Source organism: Paramisgurnus dabryanus, chromosome 2 (genome assembly GCF_030506205.2).
Source record: "Paramisgurnus dabryanus chromosome 2, PD_genome_1.1, whole genome shotgun sequence".
Taxonomy (NCBI): Eukaryota; Metazoa; Chordata; class Actinopteri; order Cypriniformes; family Cobitidae; genus Paramisgurnus; species Paramisgurnus dabryanus.
In genome coordinates, this window is record NC_133338.1 from 25,833,702 (window position 1) to 25,858,035 (window position 24,334).

A 24,334-nucleotide genomic window follows, 5' to 3' on the forward strand; every position below is an offset into this window, starting at 1 on the left:
GGAAAAGAAGATCTGCACAATTAATCGCTTAAAGGTCCCATGGATTTAAAGATTCCTGTCATCTGTGCTTGAGATACTTTAAGCTACCTGTCGTGCACAATGTATGCACAGGCACATTGCTATGATGTCACATCAATAATAGCAAACATCAGTCAATACTGAGAATCTTAAAAAGTAGACATAGAGTAGGTCTGGCATTCTACTTTATAGTGTATACAAAATATTTTGTATTATAAATCTAATAAATATCGTTATGTTTTAGTTTTTGATTGTTTTATTACACATTCCAACTAATTTTAAAGCAAAGAACATTTCATTGCAATCTCTAGTATATTACATAATTTTGTTAAGTAGCCTAATTTTTAAAAGGATATTTTTTGTAAGAAAATTCTAAGCAACATTGTGATTCTTTGTTGATCAGGAATTGTGTTGCTTTAGAGGGAAGTTGAAGATTAAGATAAGAAAACTGAAAGCGTGAGGATTGAAGTATAATTTTCTGGAAATCCTTGGTCTTAGACTCTGGTCAGGGCTCGACAATAAGGATAGGCTGATGGCCCGGAGCCAGCATGAGCGAAGCTTGGGCCGGGTCATTCCAGCATGTTTTTAACCCCTTGCCAATTTAAATTTTTAAACAAAGAAGACACAAAACTGCATAATCAACGTAGACATGTTCTGTTTGTGTATGCGCACATCTGAAGGGTATGTACAGAATACCTGTAAAATGATAAAGTTCAATGTTCAATGCAGGCAATATATTCTCTTTAACAGAGTTCCCCTTTCAAAGCCTACAGCGAACTGCCGGTTTGGACTACAGTCCTCTACTTCCTGCTTTAATGACGTCACTAAAACAGTTTTTGACTAAATTCCGTCCATAGGAATACGTCAGTCACCAGCTAAGCTAACGGCAAACTAAGCTGCTATGGAATTACAGCACACTAAACAAACTACACAATCAAAACTCGATACTTCATAGAACAAGAAATCCATAGGAATGTTTTTAGGACAGTTAAAACAACGCTATACAGATAAGTAAATTGTGTGAAAAATACAGCGTTTTTTTTACACTAGAAACATGAACACATGTTATATTGCGCATTGTAAACACCATCAAAGCTTTAAAAACACACAAAGAAAAGGATCTTTAAAGTCACAGCACACCAATAAAACCTTTCATAGTGTTAGTGTAGAATAGATTCAATTAATCAAACAACAATGGACAAAGAAAAAATCACACACTTTTCTTGTCTGATTCCCTTTGTCATAAGGATTAATCTATAGTTTATGTATACAGTTAATGCTATGTAAGGAATAATTGACGACGGGCCATTGAATTATTCGAAAATAATGCACACCCAAGGTGGTAATGCGGCACTTTTTGAAGCGGAGTGCTGTTACACCACAGTTGTGCATTATTTTCAAATAATTCAAAGGACCGGTGTCAATTATTCCGTTATACCACGGTTACCACAAATACTGCTCTGGTGGTTATTTATAGACATTTGACAGGTTAGGTGTGTGTTTTAAAGAAAAATAATGAACACTCTGGGAACATTTCTCAACCAATCAGAACTAAGCTTTTTTTTGGACTAGTAAAACTTAATTGAGGATGGGTAGGTTGTTTGATGTCATACAGTATGTTGTTTCATAGCTTTTGTCTGATAAATGTCCTGCAGTGATTGTCTTTGCCATTTACTGGAGATGCTTGAACCTTGGTAGATGCTGACCATACATTCTAAAAAAACAAACGGTGCTATATAGCACCAAAACTGTTGATTTGAATCGTAACCATAGAAGAACCGTTTTTAGTGCCATATAGCACCGGTGAAGCACCGGTGAAGCACCTGTGTAGAACCATATAGGGGCCATATAGCACCACTATAGCACCACATTTGGTTCTACATAGCACTATATGGTTCTACACAGGTGCTTCACCGGTGCTATATGGCACTAAAAACGGTTCTTCTATGATTACGAGCAAAGAACCACTTTTGGTGCTAGCACCGTTTGTTTTTAGAGTGGTCTTGATAGGCTGTCTATAGGAACTGCCGTGAAAAGAGTGGCATGATGGATGTTGAAACCTTTGTATGAAATGTAACCATTGTTGTCCCTTCTTTACCAAATTGGGAAATGTTTAGAGATGATTTGAGGTCTTGGTGATGTAAACATTGAAAACATGTGCATCATTTTCTTCTCCTTTTCATCTCTTTTTTTTTGTCTGTCTTCAGGGGAAGGGAAACAAATTGCTAGGTCAGCCACCGCCATCCTCCCGGCTGATTTAACATTCTAGTGTTCTTGTCAGCACACTAGATTATTCTTTACTGAAATAGGTTGCCATTGGAGTGAGTAAACACAAATTGTAACTACGGCTAATGGAGAATTAAGATGTTTGGCCTCTGCACACTTCACAGACCTCCTTTGAACACAAAGTCAATAAAACTGAGGAATGAGGTGCCCAACATTTGAATAAAGGGCACATCATTATTAACAGCTGGCCTCAGATAGCTGATTAATGATTAGAGAGGCTTGATCCCGGAATATATTTTTGATCATATGAAAGGTGCGAAGTTTGTGTGTTACCAGGCAACAGAAACAACTTGCCGTTTGCTGTGGGGATTAAAGAACAACTAAATGAGCTGTATTGAGTGATTGGCTGAGAGGAAAAGCAATGGAGAAGACTGTTTAGATTTTGTATATGTAATGGTTTTGTGTTGTATGGCCTGGATGTTGAAGGAGGAGAGTTGTCAGGTTGTCTTGCTAAAAGGTGTAAAAATAATGGCTGTGAAATGAACAGGTGGTGAGGTTTAGATGTAATATCTGAGAGTAGCTTGGATTATGACACTGAATCAGCAGTGCTGCAAAATCAATTATTTTATTTAAAGTGCAACTACTACATTGTTAAAAGACATTATTTTGTGTATTTAGTAATGCAATGTGTTCGCGTGGTATATGATGATAAACACATTATTTTCCACATACCGTAAATTTTTGTTGCTCAAGATGTACTGCTTTCCTCAAACGCTCTGATTTTGTACAAAGCTCATCGATCTGAAAAGCGCTGGGTCCCTGATTGGCCAGCTAATCTGTAAACCCATATAGATTTAGTTGAAAGCGATTTTGGTGCAATTACTTTATATTTACTTTTGTATGTGTCTTGATGGTTTTCTGCTACTATCTTGTCAAAAAGTGGTCCCAAGCTGTCATTGGGGAAGTACTCTATTTTAATGATCTGAAACGCAAGTGCGATGCGCAAAGCGCAAGTGACTTTGTGGGTGGAACTTGGGCGCTGTTGCTATTTTCCTGGCGGGAGAAATAACTCTTGTGCTAGGCGCAAATCAATAAGGGGTTGGTCTGAAGTAGGTTCATTATTCATAGGTGTGGTTTGGGCGTAACATCAAATAAACCAATCAGAACGTCATCCAACATTCCCTTTAAACGCAAGTGAGCAAGTTCCATGGCAGGTTGCTATTATTATGACTGATTTACCAGGCGCACGCCAGGAGCGGTTCACAGAGAAGTTGTTTTGTATGGGGATGGGAGAAACCCGCCCAAATCAGCGTAGGTTAAACAGGTGTGGGAGGAAATAGCCGGAATTGTCTCATCAGCTGGCATCCCCAGGACGTTGCGCCGCAAGCGCTACAATGCCGTGTAACGGGAGGTGGATCTGCCTTTACACAGGACCTGACGCCAGCAGAGGACATCGCTGCGTCCACCCTCACCGCTGAAAGCCAATAAACGCAAGCAGTCCAACCCCAAAGTACACTTACAAATCAAGTTCACATACATTAAGGTTTCTTATGAAAACATTTTAATTATTATTTACATAAAATAAACGTAATATAGCCACACAACAAACTTATGAAAATATTTTAATCGTTATTTGCATGATAATTTTTTAATGCAGCCACACAAAATAAATAAAAACTATCAGCACAATGCTCACCACTATGATTTCCCTTATCTCATGTGTTAATATTTTTTATTGTAACAATTTATGATTTGCAAAAATAACTGTTGCATCTGTGTAAATTAGATAAGCAAAGTGTGTGCGCGTTGTGCACGCTATTCATTATGGTCAACCATGCGCCCTTAAAATAGCATAATGAACAATGCGCAGTTGTTTTTTGAAACTGCAAAATAGCATCAGGGATGGTTTGCGCCGCAACACGCCTCCTTTTTTGTGCTGAACCGCCCAGGGAGCGCAAGTTCATTTCCTAGTTTGCCGACGTGCGTCTGTGGAGGGAAAAACCCGCTGTGTGCCGGTGCAAAATACGAATGATACATGGGTCACTGACAAAGTCAATTGCGCTGGGTGCGAGATAGGGCCCTATGTGTCATTTCATGTTGATTTTGTGTTCAAATAAATAAAAGGGACAACATTAAATGTGTTGTCCTTAACTAGACACAACATGTGTTGTTTTAACCCTTTTTTTAAGAGTGTACCATTTACAGTAGGTGCAAGGGTGTATACCTCTGTTTGAGGTACTAATATGCACTTTTTGTTGCAAAGATGTATAAAGGTACTGCCCCAGTGACAGTTAGGGGACACTTTTTTGACAATTTCTTCTGACAGTGTATTATACAGTCAAATACATTAGTAAAGAAAAATATTCTGTACTGTCAGCAGTTGGTTAAATGCATAAGGAAATATGTGGTCTATGAGTTATCTAGCTTTATTACAATATCAGATTTTTAACCATTTCGCTGCTTTTCTTTGGTTCATCCGTTAATTACGTAAGCAACAAGCAGAGCCCTGTGTCTCAAAAAGTCGAGCAGCTGCAGTCTGTGCTGTCTGTCCTCATTATATCCAGGATTAAAGAGTCGAGATCCACACGAAGCAGTTGCCTACATGAAACTAACACTATTCATTAACACCAAGCTAATCAATTAGATTAGACAGGCCTTGGGTTGTTCAATAAACACTCGGCACAAAATATCAGAGACATCCGTCCTGTCTCCCTCTGTGCTGCAGAAGTCTGCCGTCTTTGAACCTCTGTAGAACACCGGAATTCTGGAAGATAGCTGTGGTGCATTAATTATTTAACTTACTTTATTTAAATACTACTGTAATGTTTTTTTTTTCAGTAATGTTTGTTTTTTGCTGTCAGACAGGGCCCACATGATGCATAAAAAATAATACAATATATATATATATATCTGTGATTACTGAACTTTATGGTAAACTTCTTTTCACAATGTGCTGATTTGTGGGAAAATCTCAAAATTCTGTGACAATTTAAACATTAAGAATGTGTTAAACAGAGAGCAATATTATTGGTAACACAAAAAGGAAAAACTATTAAAGGATTAGTCAATTTTCTTAAAAAAAATCCAAATAATTAACTCACCACCATGTCATCCAAAATGTTGATGTCTTTCTTTGTTCAGTTGAGAAGAAATTATGTTTTTTGAGGAAAACATTGCAGGATTTTTCTCATTTTAATGGACTTTAATGGACCCTAACACTTAACTCAACACTTAACAATTTTTTCAACGGAGTTTCAAAGGACTCTAAGAGGCTGTTTAACCTAGGCATTAACATGCGTTTTCCTTGATCGGATCACAAGTGGACGACGTTAATGCCAGGTGTAAACGGTGTTCAAAACGTTTTGAACGCATCCACTTTCGACCACATTCAACCACATTCAGAGGTAGTCGAAAACCCTTTCGATCGGATTGTTTTTGTGGTGTAAACACACATGTGGTTGAATGTGTTCGAACAGCCACCCACGACCGCCTTCTCTCTGCCCATTTATCTAATCTGAGGTACTAAACTCAAGTTTTACGTATTTTTCTGACTTCTGCCTTAAACACACATGAACAACGCTATTTTTAGCCTTTCATTGATAAAACTAAAGCGGCGCTGATCTCCGTAGTTTCGTTGTGAAAGTGTGAAAGTTGCGCGATCCTATTTCATCAATTACTCTGAAAATTCAGAGAAAGCTCTAACATATACAAGTACAAAACTCTGTGCAGCATGTTTACTTGTTAAACAGGAAGCAGACTCCGACATATTATAAGTTTGCGTCCAAACTCATAATTACTCCCGCTTGCAATTGAATGACAGCAGAGAGACTCGCCCACCGTCTTGACAGACCACCCCCTCACAGTATTCAGGACAAAAGCGGTCGAAAGTGGACAAAAGAGACAGATTTAAATACCATGGTGTATACGTGATGTGTCTCTCTCGTCCACTTGTGATCCGATCGATGAAAACACATCTTAATACCAAGTGTAAACAGCCCCTTAATGATCCCAAACGAGGCATAAGGGTTTTATCTAGCGAAATGATTGTCATTCTTGACAAGAAAAATTAAAAATATGCACTTTTAAACCACTATCTCCGGTCCTGTGAACTGCCAGAGCGACCTTCAAGTCCAAAAAAGGTGCATCCATCATTCACAAAATAAATCCAAACGGCCCCATGATGAAAAGAAAGGCCTTCTGAGGGTAATCCGCGCCGTTTTGTTGTAGAAATATCCATATTTAAAACTTTATAAAAAGAAAATAACTATCTCCCGATAATGCCGCCATCTTAGACTCCTCTCTATTCAGGAGAGAGTATTAGCGTAGTGTACACACTTTTCTTAGTGACGAATGACAAATGCGGAGGACGGGGGCACAGAGCAAGACCAGAGAAACCTCCGTAAACTTCGAACGCTCTCATCTTGAATGCGGACGCGACCAAGATGGCGGCGTTAGCAGAGCTAGTTATTTTAGTTTATAAAGTTTAAAGTATGGCTATTTCTACAACAACACCGTGCTGATTACCCTCAGAAGGCCTTTGTTTATCATCATGGAGCCGTTTGGATTTTGTGAAAAATGGATGCACATTTTTTGGACTTGAAGAAGTGGACCCGTAACTTTACATTTGATTTACTGAAAGATCTAAAACATTTTCTAAAATAACTGAAAATGTGTTTTTTTCTGAAAAATGACTGACGGCTTGGGGGTGAGTAAATCACGGGTTAATATAATTTTTGGCCGAACTATCCATATAACCTTGATCACTTTAGCTTTCTACAGATATTTTACCTGCCTTTTTTGCCCTCCTAGAAATGTGATTTTTGCTAGCATATCAAATCAGACGAACACAATTTCCCCTGTGAGTGCATGTGTGAGAAAATGTGAACACACCTCAGAGTATTTATACATTCATATATTCTTCTTTCTTGAAGTTGTAGCTTTTATTTATACCTAAGAATATCTTAAAATATTGGTATTAAACAAAGCAGCAAGCAATGGTTACACCCTGCATGTTTATGTATAGCTCTACATCATTTGAATACTGGGTACAAACAGTTCTGAGATGCATTATTTTCTCAGTCCCTCTGACAGCTCACTAAAGTGCCTTCTGCATACTGCTGCTGTCATGGCTTCCACACCTCCTCCTCTCATGAAGAAACACAGTCAGACTGATCTTGTGAGTCGCCTCAAGTCCCGCAAGGTCCTGGGTGTCGGTGGAGAGGATGACGATGGGGAAGTGCACAGGTCAAAGGTATTGATGCACTCACCTGCAGCGGTGTTAATTAATGTCATTAATCAATGCTCTAAAAATGGCTGGGTTATTTTTAAGCCATGTTGAGTAAATATTGGACAGAACACACCACTGGGTTATCCAATGCTGGATTGTTTAACCAAACTGCTGGGTTATTATATCCAATGGTTGCATAACAACAACCCAACACTGGGTCATTTTTAATCCAGCACATGTCCAATATTTACACATTATGGGTTAAAAATAACCCAGACATTATTAGAGTGAACCATTTTATTACACTATTAAAGGAATATTCCATTTTCTTAAAAGAAAAATCCAGATAATTTACTAACCACCATGTCATCCAAAATGTTAATGTCTTTCTTTGTTCAGTCGAGAAGAAATTATGTTTTTTGAGGAAAACATTGCTAGATTTTTCTCATTTTAATGGACTTTAATAGAGCCCAACATTTAATACTTAACTCAACACTTAACAGTTTTTTTCAACTGAGTTTCAAAGGACTATAAACGATCCCAAATGAGGCATAAGGGTCTTATCTAGCGAAACGATTGTCATTTTTGACAATAAAATAACAAATATACACTTTTAAACCACAACTTCTCGTCTAGATCCGGTCGTGATGCGCCAGCGTGACCTCACGCAATACTTCACGACGTCAAGAGGTCACAGAGGACGAACGCGAAACTCCGCCCCAGTGTTTACAAGTGTGTTGAAAGAGGACCCTTCCTACGTTGTTGTATGTCAACTGATACTAATTAATGTCTTTGTGTCAGTTTGTTGTTTACAATGGTCCGCAAATGTGCGTTTTATATATGTAACACGTGACCTCCCTACGTCACTACGCATTTACGTTAGGTCGCGCTGGACCGGACCTAGACGAAAAGTTGTGGTTTAAAAGAGCATATTTTTATTTTTCTTGTCAAAAATGACAATCGTTTCACTAGATAAGACCCTTATGCCTCGTTTGGGATCGTTTAGAGTCCTTTGAAACTCCGTTGAAAAAAAACTGTTAAGTGTTGAGTTAAGTATTAAATGTTGGGCTCTATTAAAGTCCATTAAAATGAGAAAAATCCTGCAATGTTTTCCTCAAAAAACATAATTTCTTCTCGACTGAACAAAGAAAGACATCAACATTTTGGATGACATGGTGGTGAGTAAATTATCTGGATTTTTCTTTTAAGAAAATGGAATATTCCTTTAATGTATCCTTTAGGCCGTGTATCCCAAAATAAATATATATTCTACTTTTTTAAAAATAGATTTTTTTCAATTTCAAAGTGACTGTCAGGGCCCAATTCTAGTGACAGCTCTAGTTACAGCCGAAGCCCTTGTGCAAAAGCTGACAGCAGCACCAGATCTGCATTTGCATAGGGAAGAAATGTCACCACAGGACACTGAAGTTTAGAGTCAGACAGGGGTTTTGCAGAACACTGGTTGATTATTTATGTATTAGTTGACCTTAGCTAAGCTCAGCTGCAATGTGAGCACTTTTTTGCCACTAAGGAAAGAATTCAGTTGTTTATTTTAATTGGACACTTCACTCTTTCAAACCTGTCATCCAAACACACATTTAAATCTTAAGCAGGGGCGTTGCTAGACATAAAGCTCTACTGGGGCACAGGCCCCCAATTTTTTGCTCATGTTTTTTTTGAAAGCCTGCTGTGTGCGAGAAGTGTGCAACACTTCTATACAATGTCATTTGCTTAACCCACTATTCTAGTGCAACAGTAACTGCGGAAGATACTTATATACAAGTGTAATCTTCATCATACCTAACATTATTAACATGTTTGAAAGCATAAATGGCATAACATGTTTGGAAATAATGACAGCAGAGAAATATTTTCTACATTATACAATGATAGCAATGATTAATAACTTATTTTTACTAGAATATTTTAAGAAACCAGTCATTTTATGACTGCTATACTAAATAATCTCAGTCATAGATGCTAACTGTTTATAGTGTCCTAGAGTTAAATATTAGTAAACTAAATATTAATTTCATATCTCAGAATACAGAACAGTATAACACATACATCTGTTGATTTTCTCAGCAACAATGCAATTCTATAGACTTGATAAGAGGTTTTCCTGAGATTTTTCCTCTAATGTTTGAGACCTGACAGGGTCAGGATGTAGTTTGTCTTAACTCCCTTAAACTCATAATCTATCCTTTCTGCTTCCCTTTCCCTGCTTTGCACAAAACATTTCTTATGTCCATCTACAGAAGCCAATAATGATCGAGTCAAAATAAGATTAGAATTATTATTTAGAAACTTACTTTAGTTTCGTTATGCTGTCATAAGCACTCGCGTGGCGTCACCTTTTGAATGCGGTTGTGCGCGGTGAACGCAAACGCGCGCGTCCATGGATACATGCGTACACGCGTCAATTCGACTGCTTCGTCGCAGCCTAAATTGGGTAACTACTTTGCATAAACATCCGTTTTTGCCGCGATTGTCTTTGTAAAGGAATATACTAGTTAACTGCTAAAATTTAAACTTGAGATTTACACCGGGGCACAAAAGATTTACACTGGGGCACGTGCCCCAGTAAAAGGGGTCTAGCGACGCCCCTGATCTTAAGTCATATATTTTATAGCCTATGCCAAAATTTTCTATAATACACCATTGTGCCAAATGTTGGTAAAGGCTTTATATAAAGCACCAGGCTTAGCTTGACGGGGAATGTGTCTTTCATTTACTTTACAGCCATAACATGATTTAATACTTGGTACCATTAAAACGAGGGGCAATGAGTCGTAAAAATGTTTGACCAAGAGGCTATATGCATAAACTGCTAAAAAAATAATTTGGTCAATGTTTGAATATACTAGCACATGCAGTAAATATATTAAAGGTTAACACACATGAAGTACAGTGAAAGCCACAAACCTTCTGATTCTTAATTTCATGAGTAATCCAAATGGTCTTGATTTGTTTTATATTTTTGTTTCCAATTGGCTTTTTGATTTTTTTCTATTTTAAGATATTCCATATCTGGAAAGCAATATTGCATCAAAACGAGATATGAATAGATCAGAATATACCGTACTAAACATACTGCACACACAGAGCTCTCATCCAATAGATGAAATGTGCATGGATGTCAGCCTAACACGGTAAACACAAATTTATAGTGCATTTGGTGCACACCTGCTGGTGGTTGAATAGATGAGTTATGGCATCCACCCCTCACACTCATCCTGCCTGCAGTCACATCACACCACCATGAATAACCCACAATGAGAGCTAACTGGCACTACCTTTGTCTTTAACCACACGGTTCGTGCTCAACGCTGCTCAAACCGACTCGCGCCACTGCGCTCGTGACACTTTGAGGTACTTCACGTGAAACATGGATGGCACTCAGACACAGCTGCCCTCTCTGCTGCACATCAAACCAGGTGTAGGGTCACAGAGAAAGATAAAAACATCCATTAAAGGGGCAGTCTGCCCATCCAGCATTGATGTCTCATTCAGCTCCGTGATTGGTGGAGCTGTGTGCATCAGTTCAGGTTCATATAAACTTTTTAGGGAGACTATGTTAATTAATCAGCATTTATTAGAGATCATGGGTTCATTTCGCAATCTTGATTAAATGTGTACCTTAAAGTCTCTTTGGATATGGTCTGCTGAATGCATTAATGTAAATGAATGATACAATTTCAAGTGTGTGCTACATGAATGTTGCCTCAAAACACTAATTTGTGGTGGGCAAATGATTTAGTTTTTCCATTAGTTGTAAAAGACTTGCACTCGCCCGCGACATTGATTTTGTCCGGATGATAATGTAAGGCATGATGTATTTGATGTAGTGCATTTGATTTCTCCATTAACTCATCGCTCAAATAAGCTATTAGCACGGTTTCTGTGGTCAAACAAACATACTGTGTTGCATCCATCATTACGGGTCTTATGAGAAAACTGCCTCACGAGTACTCCCTGTTCCCAGAAGCTGTCGAGATGTGTTAACCCCCCCCCCCAAAAAAAACAAGCGAAGCGAGGTGTCGATTGAATGGAGGTCTCCCATAGCACTAGACATGCTTTTGTTTCTTAGTACTGAATGTATACTGTCTGAACACTGCAGTCATTTTTTTCAAGAGAGCAAATCAATGACTTGCATATAAGCTACTGCTCTTTACTGGCCAGTAAATACAGGATCATTTATATTTGAAATCTTCAAATGGCAAAGTATTTGGCACACTGCCTCCTCAATATAATCTAAATGAATGGAAGTAGATTAATTATAGTGTAGTTATTAAAATTAGCTAAACAGATTTAAGTACAACTAATGTCAAATTGACTTTGGCATTCGTTTTATTGTAAAGCAATTACTGTACGGCATGTGTTGCTGAGAGGGTCGCACACGCCCCCATTCAAACACACACTGTGAAGCACATCAACTGTCTCTAAGGAGAAGTGCATTTTTTTTTTTACATTTGCATTTGGCTTTTATTCAAAGTTTCTTACAGTGCATACATTTCTTTCTTCAGTATGCATGTTCTTTGGGATCGAACCTTTGACCTTTGTGTTGCTAACACAATGCTTTACCAGAAACAGAAATAACTTTATTAAAGGAACGTCACTGGAATGGTGTTGAGGAGCCTTTTTGCAAGCATTGATTAGGACCACATTCTCCAGATTACAGCCGTCACATCTCAGTGCAATCTCTGGCTTGCTTTATAATACGACCTTTCCTCAAGCTTTCAGCACCGTAGTCCCCCATCAGCAAAGGATCAGGTTTTCATCAACTCTAAATTACCCACCGCGCGCAGAAGCTTTTAGTGGAGCATGATGGAGAGGGATATATCCAGCTAACTTGGGATGGAAGAAGGAGAGAGACTGAATGTTTAATGGCCATTAGGAAGTGCTGATTTTTTACCCCTGGAAGTCAAATCAAATCCATCATTCAGGGATAGAAATGGAAAGAGGAAGACGGCATTATTGTGCTAATCTCCTATAGTGGACATCAAAGTTATATCTTAATTGCATTAGTAATGCATGCACCTATTTTTTTATATAAATTTACATGTTTTTGATGAACGAAACATCTTAGACTTACTGATTTACTCTTGCGTCTTTCCTATGCTCGCCCACCTTGGTAACTGTTGTTAGGTCTGGCAGGTTTTCCTATTTGCTGCAAAGAAAATAAGCTGAGTAAAATATAACGCCAACTGTTTCATAGCATCTGGATTAACAGTGTATTTATAGATAAATGTTTATATAACATCAAATTCATGTGACAGAATATTACAGATGACAACTGTTGCCAAGGTGGAATTGGTCAGTAATGTATTTAAGCCGGGCCTTAACTAAATAAAAAAGAAAACATATTTGTTAACTCACAGGAACTCAGCTCTGTAAAAGGTCAGCCAAATAAAAAAGTGAGTTTTGCTAGACTCAAAATCATCCTTGTTTTACATACAATATTTTTGAAGTAGCATACTTGATTTTATAATTTAAGACACACATTAAAGGGATACTCCAACAAAAGATTAAAATGTCCCCATGATGTAAACATCCTTGCTCTTCCAAGAATTATAATGGTAGAAAACATGGATCAGGGAACAACTTCTGACTTTAAACCCCAAGGTTCCCACGGGTCCTTCAAATCCTTCAAGTTTTTGAAAATATACAATACATAGATACAGGTCATTGAAAGTGCTTGAATCTATTTTATGCAAGAAGTTTTCTAAAAAAAAACATATTCCCTGTGTAGTGTAGGATAATATCATAAAAGTTCTAGACTTTTTAAAGGGACACTTCACCCATTTGCATTAAGCTTTGTATAGTTAGAACCCCAGACATGTTTTTTAATGGTCATGCATAATTTTCTCAGTTGCCGCTGAGACAGGAGAAATACAGATTTCAGTCTTGCACTTCATTCTTTCAATGATGTAAAAATCATCATTTTGCATCATTGAAAGAAGGAAGTCCAATATCTTTGTTGAGGGAGTGAGACTACAAACACCCCTTTTCTCGGTCAAATAGGCATCAAATTCTAAATGTATGTTAAATTTCACCTACAAATATAACACACTTTCAATAAAGATTAATGTTTCTACGGGTGAAATGCTCCTTTAAGCACACGTGCTAAACTGTTCGTTTTAAATGCTTATATCTTCTGTATGCAAATGTTGATTCATACCAAAATGCTTTTTTACATAGTTGTGTTTGACACATGAAAACGTCTCAGGTTACGTATGTAACTGTTGTTCCTTGAGAAGGGAACGAGGCGATGCGTCTTCTTTGTCATAATTCCTGCGTCCCTGTAACGCCGCCTTTGGCAATATTTCAGATAGTGATATGCTTCCTGGCTTCCGCGTCATCCTGTCTTTGTTGTTAAGCTTCAATATTGGTTGAACATGATATACACATTAGACACACTTACCCCTGGAGGCGTCCGCAAAGTGTCACCGCAGTGACTCAGAGCGAGTTTCCGCAAAGGGAACTGTAACAATGTATCTTAAAAGGTAACACAATGTAACCTTGCTCTCCCTTAAAATGTGTCCCCACATTTAGTCCTTGAATTTGAGAGTATTGGACCTGGAAAATCCTTGCAAGGTCCTTGAATTTGAAGTTAACTAAAGTGTGGGAACCTAAGTGCCTTCATCCTTTACAGGGGTAATCCACACAGCACCAATACTGCCGTCCAAAGCGAAAGCGCAGTAACTACACACTTGGTCGAAATTGAGTTAAGGTTTGAAATGAGCTTTATGACATCTGTTCTGTCTTGTGACAAAGTCTCCTGGTTCAATTTTGTCCCGTTTCAGAGAAATGAGGGTGTCAAAATTGCAGTAACTACAAAATCCATGCTAATACCAAGGCAAACCGCAGTAAGTGATGTTACTGCGTTCTGGCTTTGTTTTTCCGGCTTTGATACCGCAGATACTGCGGTTTCCCCCGATCGTAACACACAGAAACAACAAACCATGGCACAATCCCGCGGCAAAATGATGGTTGAACTCGCGTTAAAACGCAAAAAAACAAATACTGGTAAGGAAGATAGCTAAATAATAACTCATGCTAAGGCAAATTACAGCTTTATAAGTAGTTAACATTGACTAGCCAGCTGCTAGCAAGTTTTGACCTACCTGTGCTCGTCCATTGAAGGCAATATCCTCCGACAATAATGATATAATCCGATTCAAGCGCATTGGTGTTTGTTGATTCGAACATCTCTCCACTTTTTAGGCAGCTAATCAAATTGTATTGACAGGGGTTACTCCTTCAAAAGTTTGATAAGACGCTGGTAAAGTTTTATTGTTAGGCAAAGATAGCGGAGCCCAGTCAACCTGACGAGTGCAGCCGGGCCAGCAGAAAGCACGCTAGGTGAAAAAGTACACTTCCATAATAAGTGCTCTTTCTCCACGAACTAATTTTGTAGGCTACTTAATATTAAAACATTTAGTTTAGTACTTCTTAAGCTAATCTTAAAAATATCTAAGTTTACATAACTGTGCTACTTTGAGATGAAAATTAACTAAAATGTACATACTGTTAGTTACCACTTTTAGTACATTTGAAACAATAATATCTTTGGGACAAACATGTTCTTCTATTTTTAAATTATGTTAATTTTTAACTACTGTTTTAAAGTAAACCTCGTCTAATGTAATTTTTTAATAAATAAAAATTAATAAAGTGAGTTAAATACTCTCTTTGTGGTAAAAGGAGCATTTTTAGCATTCACAAACATAAATAAAACTATTACAGTTATTAAAAACAATCAAAATGTATTAAGAAGCATGAGAAAAAGTTGAATGAACACATTTAGTTCGTAGATACTGCACTTTGCTTTTGCAATAGTGTTTTAGTTGTGTAAGGTCTTTCAAAGGCAGAGTGCAGTATCTGCATTTTGGGAGTCAAAGGTCACATCGGTGGTCATGATTTTTATCTATAAAAAATTTCTTCCTAACAAGGCAATACATGAATGCATTACCACTAATCTACCTACAACATGTTTGGCTGGCTAGTGTAAAAAATTTAAAGCCATTTTTCTCAGTTTCAGTGTTTACGTAGATACTGCACTTAGGCTTTGGAGGGCAGAATAAAGGTCTTCTGTTTATAATGCTATAAAGCTTATTAACATAAGTATAACAAAGGTGGTGCTTTGATTGCAGTCTATCTAATATGCTTGTATTTATGTATAGAGCGGTCTTCTGTTATTATTTTGTAAGAAAAAAATCCATATTTCAAACTGCATTTGAACATTGCACAGTGACTCTCATAAATCGCGTACAAGATGGTGTCGTTTATAGTTTATAAAGATTAAAATAAGGATATTTTTCTTACAATATCGCATCGATTACCCCCAGAAGATGATTATTAATCTCTTGGAGCCGTGTGGATTAAGTCTATGAAAGGATGAATGCACTTTTTTGGGCTTCAAAGTCAGAAGTTGTTCCCTGATCCCTGTTTTTTCACATTATAAGGACATAGCTCCAAATGTGTTTGAAAGATGATGGACATATGTATCTTGCATTGCTTGAGGTTAGTAAATCATGGGGTAATTTTGATATTTGGCTGGAGTATCCTTTTAATCTTGTAAAATCCCAAACACAATATTCCACATGCACATCCACATCTCTTTATTAACATCTGTCTGGTGAGCCTGTGCTCCCCTGAGGCCTGCAGTTGAGATTTGACAGGGCTGTACAGGAACACAATGCCATCATTGTGAAACCAACCTACCGACTGTCAGAACGGGCGTATTAGATCAGCACAACTCAAACTTTCCTATCACTCCCTCCAGATGCAACATAAAATAAAACAGTGTCTTTCTGTATGGTCTGTTTTAGTCCTGGCAGGCAAATTTGATAATCCTTTTTGGCCTCAGGCCTTGAAATGAAAGGCCAATTTTGTATTTTCAGACCATGGGTCTACATTTTATTGCACCACCTAATTTTGTAAAATGTTGAACAAAATGTTGAAGTTGGACATCTTATATCTTAAATACATTTTCCATTTATTAAACTTCAGTATTTATATATTTGTTTATATTTATATATATTTATATAATGATGCTGATATTGTCTCCAACCCTTCCCTGACCCTGCAGAGGATTAGTGGGTTTATAGAAAAGATAAAATGTTCAATGCAAATATTGATCATTTCCTTTGTTTTGCAGATCAGTCAGATGTTGGGTAATGAGATGAAGTTTGCTGTACGTGAGCCTTTTGGCCTTCGGTAAGACTTCCATTCCGACTTTTAGTCTCTTCATGTCTAAACATTGACTTCATGTTAGGCAGGCTTGTCACTGCAACAGTTTTGCTTTTTGGCAGTCCTGCAGGGATTAGTGTGTAGCAATTTGTTTTACTAGAGGCCAGTCGGTTTGATGTGTAATGTTTTTAGTTCTTTGCTTTCAGGCTTTGGCTCCTCATCTCTGCCGTGCTGTTTACATCTACATCTCTAATGGTGAGCATTACTGGTGGTGTGTCCATCGTCTAATAGCCTACTCATGCTTTAAAAAGGTAGTAATAAACTACTTTGTGTCAAGCATCTACAGGTAGGGCAGGATATGGCTCTGTCTCACAATCTAGTGAACTGCCTTGCTGTCTTGTGCCTTGATGGTCAGCTAAGTGAAATGGAAACTCGTATGACCAGAAATGACCGATTTGGAACGGTCCACATATGCAAAAACAAGTCCTTATACATATAATGCTACTCAAGTTTTTCATGATTTTCACCAAAGTTTAATGCCTTCCAGAAAATGTTCTTCTCTTTAAATATATAAACATACAATATACCAAATGAAAGAACAGACCCTCTGCTTTCAAACAAAAAAACAGTTTCATCCTACCTTTAGTGGTTCTTTTGTAATCAGCTTTTGAATATGGGTAGGTTTCTACAAAAACACCACATTATGAGCAAAAAGCAGAGATAATTCCATTTTTGTGACGGACGTTTCATAGAGTTCCCATTCAGAGCGATCTTTAAAACAGACACGGACATGCAGCAGCTTGCCATAGGGCAATACTTCCGGGTTTAAAAAGTTGCGGAAGGGAGCCACCTGGTGGATAATAGCGGTATTGCGGAAAGACGGAAAATCTCGTCATTGGCGGGGAAGCATTTTCTCTTAATTGACGAGATATCTCGTCAATGGCGGTGAAAGAGAAAAGAACACTGCCATTGATGCTTTTTACTTGGGACGTCGTCGCTAAACTTTTTTGACAGCGATCAGCTGTAAAATGTTTTGATCCAACTCGATTTTTGTAGGCTTCGAGTAAAATAATGGAAAGTTTTTCATAAGATCGCCTGGGGTCAATGTGTTAGCATGACAGAAGCTTGATGCTGTCAGGAGAAAAAGCAACAACTGGCATTGTTCCGTCTCCCGAGTGCCTCTCGTGTAAATTATTCGATTTTGATGGCTTAAGTTTCTTCTCCCGCGCAGAAAACCTCTACAGGTTTAGCAATGCCTTCAAAGTATTATTTTGTTTTTGTTTGTTTGTTGATCACAAAGAACAAAGTAGATGAGGAAAACTAGGATTCCATGTGCGCTGTGATTTGTTGAATGGATTTATTGCATTCTGCAGAGAAGGACTGGCGTTTATCGCATTTTGGGAAAAAAGGGAGAAAAAAGGACAAAATAGGATGGCAGATATTGGATTTTGTGTAAAATTAAGAATTTACTTTGTTATACTCACCTGATACAATACTGATTTTGGCAGTAACTCATTTTATTTAACTCTTCATATACATTTTTTAAAGAATAAATTCGAACGGAATTGGTTTCAAAGCTACAAAAAAAAAAAACTGGATTTCCATATAAACCAACTGTTCCCGCTCATCCCCACACCAGATATACTCACCATTTAAAAGTGGTTCAGTGGGTCACTAAACTCACAGTTTGGATCGTCCAGTTAGAGATTGGATAATTTTTTCAATTAACTCACAGTTTGGATCGTCCAGTTAGAGATTGGATAATTTTTTCAATCAGAAAAGCAGGGGCTACTGTCGCTTTAAGAGCGATTCTGCACAGAGTCACTCTCTTCACTGCCCGTACAATCTATATCACTTTAAAGCAGACATATCATGCTTTTAAATCTGTCCTTTTTACATATAAATCATCTATTTGTGGTCTATGTAAAGCGAAACTGCAATGCTTGGGTCTGAATTCCTCATTATTATAGCCCCACAGGCCCCCTTTCTACCCCTTTTCTGATGTGCATCTGAGAGCAACTCGTTTTGGTACTGTCTTTTTAAATGCACGTCATACCCTGCCCCCTCTCCAGGTTGCAGAGGTGACACTCGGTTAAACTCCACCCCGTTCGGCCATTTTTGTAGTTTTATAGCAGAGATACGATTATCTAGCTGCACAGAAACTTTTTATTTACTCGTTATTCACAAAATGTCAACAACGGAAGACTTGTCCATCCAGCCTTATATGTTCGCGCCAGAGTCGGAAACGGACTGAGAGGAAAATGAAGACGACGAACCTGCAGAACAACGTCTTCATATGGAGGTATCGCAATGGTGTGAGGCTGCAGCCTTCGGAGGTCGCATATCTAGGCTGCATACGTCATCAAGACGGTCTTATTTCAGAATATTAACAATTATAAAGTTTACTATTATTCTTAGTTAATCGTAAGTTGTTGTAATATGCTCATGACTTGCAAGTGTGATGCTCAGTTAACTTAAACCAGGCTTGATGCCCAAAAGCGATCTCCGCAGGCTGCAGCCTTCGGAGTGAGAAACAGCACTGCTAAACCATGACCACCGTGTACTTTACTTTTTTACTTTAAGTTATAAACTGCTTACCGAAGTGCTCTGCTCGTCGTCTCCAAAGAAAGAAGTAATTGACCCCTCAATCAGACGAAGTCTATTGGCAAATCCTTCTTTATACTGGCGGAGATTGGTGAAGTAGTTATCCTTAAAGTGCCTCGGGCACACAAAAATGACTTTACCCACAGATGTGAGTACATTTCTTACGCTCTCGTAACTTCTGCTTCCTTGAGCTTGGACTACAATATCGCAGCGAGAAATATAAAATGGCGGATTGCTCGTAGTGTTGGGCTGGAAGTCGATGTCCTTATTTAGCAGTTCCGCTGCAAATACTGTGACGTAATTGTTCAAAAAACGTAAGAGATAATAGAAAAATCAGAACCGGTTGAAAAATATGACCAAAACAGAATATAAAGATATCAACAAAGCACCTGAAGAGACTAATTTCAACTTTTATGTACTTATAAACACTACAAATATACAACAAAATGCATTTAAGAGCCAAGAAAGTGGATTTAGCATGATATGTCTCCTTTAAAGCTTGCTGCAGGGGATTTAATTTTCTTAAGTGAGGATAGTTATGACTGACAGGACGAAGTTGGAGGGTTTGCACAAAAATCCATGACAAATCAGTACGGATTGCTTCCTGTACTGCGGCTTCGCCCGATCGCGAAAGTGAAAGTAAAACTCGAGCGCGCGCTGAAACGCAATTTAAATACCCAATGCCTGAATTTCATGCACCACAATTACCCATCCAAATCTGTGAGAGAATACATAAGCATTTTTTCCTCCCTATAAGTCAAGATAGCCCGACGGGCAGGGCAGGGATGCATTTTGATAGCCCGACTGCAAAGCACAATGAAAGCGATGCGGTGCGATGCGTTAGTTTTTCCAGGTGCGTCCACGAAATGTGAAACGCCCCTCGGCTCACCGGAAAAAAAAACACTTATCTCCACGTCAGCACCTGATGTGTGTAATCAACGGCCGTGTGACGTCGACCAGCGTAGCGCAAGCTTAGGGTTCGGTTCGGTGGAAATTTTTTTAAGATTCGGCCGAACCCGAACCCCGTCAAAAAGCCCAGTATTCGGCCGAATCTGTGAAAAGAGCTATACAAATAAAAAGTCATCTGAAACATAACATAACATCAAGCAGTGAGATCTAAGGTGTAGCTTTTATAAACGTGACTAAACGTAATGGCGCATACAGATTCGATTAGAGTAACACTCGTTTATAGCAATTAATGCTGTGAGGCTGGGATTTACACTGAACAATGACTATAAGATGTTTAAAATTTAAATGCATATTTTATTATATTTATGTTTCAAATATTTAGAATATTTTTTCTTCCATTCCAATTTCATATTAATATTTCATATTTTTAATCTTAAAGTTGTGTTCTTAGAAAGGATGTACTTGAATTATTATGCTACTTTATTGCCATAAATAATCAGAAGTGGCGGCTGGTGACTTCGTTTTTTCGAGGGAGCACGATGCGAAGTTTGTCACAACATGTATGTAGCCAGCCCCTCATGTGTGTGGTTTGTAATTTCTAAATATGTGTTCGGCACATCGAATAATCCTATGTGCATCACCTGTGTTGTCAAAATAAGTGCCTGCTGCAGACATGTCTAAAGGGTTTATGATAAAAGAGACCCATGCGTTTGCCAGATACTCGCATAATCTCATGCGTAATCAGAGTTTACTGTTAAGGGAGTGTCTTGCGTGTATTTTGTGAACGTGAGCGTCTCTTTATCATAAAAGGTTTTGACGCATGTGCAGCAGGCACTTTTTTGACAAAACACGTGATACACATGGTTCTCACGACGCAACAAACATATATTTTGAAAACACGAGCAACACACATGACCCTTCGAACACTTATTTTGAATTGCGCCCCTCGGATAAGCAGTCACGAGCCGCCACTGATAATCAGTGACATAAATTGGTCTTAAAAAGACAATACTATCGACTATCCAAAGTATTTCTGGAGCAATTATCCGACTTATAAAAAGTAGCTACAGTGTCATGGCAGGCCTAATAATATCACAAACATCTCGGTTAGTTAACAATGGGATACAATGACATTTCTAATTAAATTTTTTTTTGGTAAGATACAGGAATTAAACAGAGCTTCTCAGACGTACTGGGAAGAGAGGTGCTGCAATAATGTAGAAAATATAAAAAATCAAGACTTTGTACATGAGCATAATAGGTACACTTTAACCATCTCTCTTTAATTCTTCAGTATTCATACAGTAGTTACAGTTTATGCCCTTTCTTTCTGTGTTGCAGGCCCTGGCGTTTCCCAACCAACTTTATGAGATTATATTTGAGCTCACCACCACCAGAATCTCCATCAGACTTTATGGAGGATCTCTGCTGTGTATGTTCCATTTTATTCTATACTATGTCGACACATTAAATGGACAACCCTTTCAGTTAGTGCTTTTGGTAATTTGGTGAAATACAATTTTTAGTGTTGTAGTGTATAAGTTTCCATCTTGCTACAGCTCACCCATTCAACTGTGCTCCATCTACAGTAGCGAGAACAACAGGTCTTCCACAAAGTGGTAAGACACAAGCTCACATTACTAAAGTGCAGAGCATTGAAGCATGAAACCGGGTGTGCCTAGTAGATCTTGAAAAGTGAAGCTGCTGTTGGCTCTTTGATCGCCCCCTGGTGGTTGGCTGCAGAACAAGTCATAAACCCGCCATCTCCATGCAAACGAAAGGACTCGGCTTTAAGTAAAAAAAGATTTACACTTTCACTAAAATTTTCATAAAGATGGTTTTGGTCCTTTAAGGTAGTTGTTATCACGCTAATATATGTTCAATTATTAATTTTTGTGATAAGTTTTATTTTAGCTAGTAATTTGATGCTATAGAAATGGGGAATGTCGTTATGATTGGCCTGGTTGAATTGGGCATGCTAGCGTTTGGGTGAAAGTTTGATTCTGCGGCTCAGTCTCTGGCTTCATGAACGATTCCTTTTACGCATAGAGACAGAGCACAGTTATGCTAATTTGAAAACCACGCCCACCGAGTGGTTCTTCTGCCACCACTTTGTATTGTGAGAGGCTGCCTCCTAGTCATTTCTGGCTTATAGCAAAAACAGAACAATGTCTAAAAGCTTCCGTGTGACAATATGTACAGCTAACAAGCCAAAAAAAAAAACAGAATTAAGTTTTTATAAGCTGTCGAGCCGTAAAACCAGCCTTTAACGCAACACTATGTAGTTTCCATGTAAAAATGACTTACAGCTCCCCCATGTGGTTGAAAAGCGCAACAGTGCCTGGTATCAGACACTCTTCTGCAGGCAGGGGGAGGGGCGGGGCTGTGTTTCCTACCCTCCACCGCCACTTTCAGAGTGTGCTTGTAGCAGCTAGGAGGCTGCTCAGGTTGCAGCAACAGTACAATTTGTCCAGTTAAAAGTTGTTCTATCACTGAAATAATTTTAGAGACATTATTTAAAGGTAAAAAAACTACATAGTGTTGCCTTAAAGAGAAGAAAAGTGGATCGCCGACTACGTTTCCCTCTAGTGGGCGCAATTCTACTAATAGGAGTACTATGAAAAGTTGCCTGATTCCACTTTTGTGTCTTTAAACGCTCGTTTTTTTGGGGTCGACAACTTATAAAAACGTATTTCTGGGTTTTTGGCCTGTTAGCTGTACACCTTGTCACACAGCAGCTTTTAGGCATTTTTCTGTTTTTTGTCATAAGCCAGAAATGACAAGGAGGCGGCCTCTTGGAATACAAAGTCAATGGAGAAGGATGGATTGTTTTCCCCCGGTGGGGGTGGTTTTCAGATTATAACGCGTTGCGCTCTGTCTCTGTCCAAACTGACGTTTTACGGACATTTTTGGCTTCAATTCATTACAATGGAAGGAAGTTACGCCGCGCCGTCCATCTTTTTTACAGTCTATGCGTTAAAAACACACAAACATCATTGATCCTAAATCATGGCAGTTTTTTCCAAACTGCTCCTGAAATGGTTGTCCATGTGCCTATAGCATCCCACTTTCATTGTGACGTAATAAAAACAAATTCTTAGCAATATGTCTGGTAGTCCAAAGGCTGTTGAAGCAGTTTAAGATGTAAACCGGTGGCACAACTCAATGTTAGTGCTCATGATTTCAGACCTAAATAAAATTAGAGAAAGCACATCAGTCTCAAATGGGTGCTCGACCAAGATCAAGTAAAAGGATTAAATGTAACGTCGGCACACCAAAGTTCTAAACATCAAAATTTATTTAAAGGACTTTGCGTGGCGTGTGACGTTTCGAGCATGCAGGATCTTTTCGAACACTCGTCCACATCAATCATATTTTAAACATCAATCTTTGATGATCCTATCTCAAAATTGATTTCACGGGCACGGTCACTTCTGTGCCCTTTTTCCGTTTTTTTTTTATTTATGCATATTTCCATTTCGTGTCAATTTATGCTTAGCAGCTGTATAACGTAAACTTGCTTGTGAAAGGAAACATTCATGATGAGCTTTTACACTGGCAGATTAGCGTATGATTTCAAGGGTTATGAATATTTAATGCCTCTGATTTAAAATATGGATGACTTCATATCATTCCATTAAGCCATATATAGGGCAGTGCTTTCAGACTGCTGGACAGTTCGACTGTTGTATAACTGATAATGACCCCCCGTTGGTCCCGTGTTGCTTCACAACAGTAACACATGCAGGGCGCACCCCGTGCTTTAGCTTACAGGCGGCTGTAGGAGGTCCTGTTATATACAGAGATTGCAGGGGTGGCTATTTTTGTGAAAATAATATCTCTTCTCTCACCGTGCACTTATTTAATTATGAATAGCAGCTCATTTGTCTTTTCTCTATCATGCTCGGCTATAATTCAGCATAGAAAAGATTTTTCTTCCTTGTTTGTTTAGATTTAATCCATGGCCAATAGGGAAAATGAGGGATTAAGCCAATGTGATTACATGTATTATCTCACAGCAACGCAGCACAGCACAGCTCTGTTGTTCTGTGTGTGTACTTCATGTTAGGATTAAAAATGTGGTCTGTTTTGTATTTAAACCCCTCAATGAGCTCCAATAGTCCTTTTAATACAGTATGACACCTGGTTTGGCAC

The 24,334-nt window shown here is 38.3% G+C and overlaps 1 protein-coding gene across 1 annotated transcript in view; it reads left to right on the forward strand.

Moving 5' to 3' along the window:
* The window catches only part of tp53i11a (tumor protein p53 inducible protein 11a), a 71,080-nt gene that overhangs the window by 39,509 nt on the left and 7,237 nt on the right, over positions 1-24,334 (forward strand). The window contains exons 3-6 of the mRNA XM_065248848.1: positions 7,324-7,495; positions 16,635-16,693; positions 16,873-16,921; positions 21,521-21,611. Of these exons, the coding sequence (XP_065104920.1) occupies positions 7,370-7,495; positions 16,635-16,693; positions 16,873-16,921; positions 21,521-21,611 (325 nt within the window). The 5' untranslated portion in view covers positions 7,324-7,369. The remainder of the gene's footprint in view (positions 1-7,323; positions 7,496-16,634; positions 16,694-16,872; positions 16,922-21,520; positions 21,612-24,334) is intronic.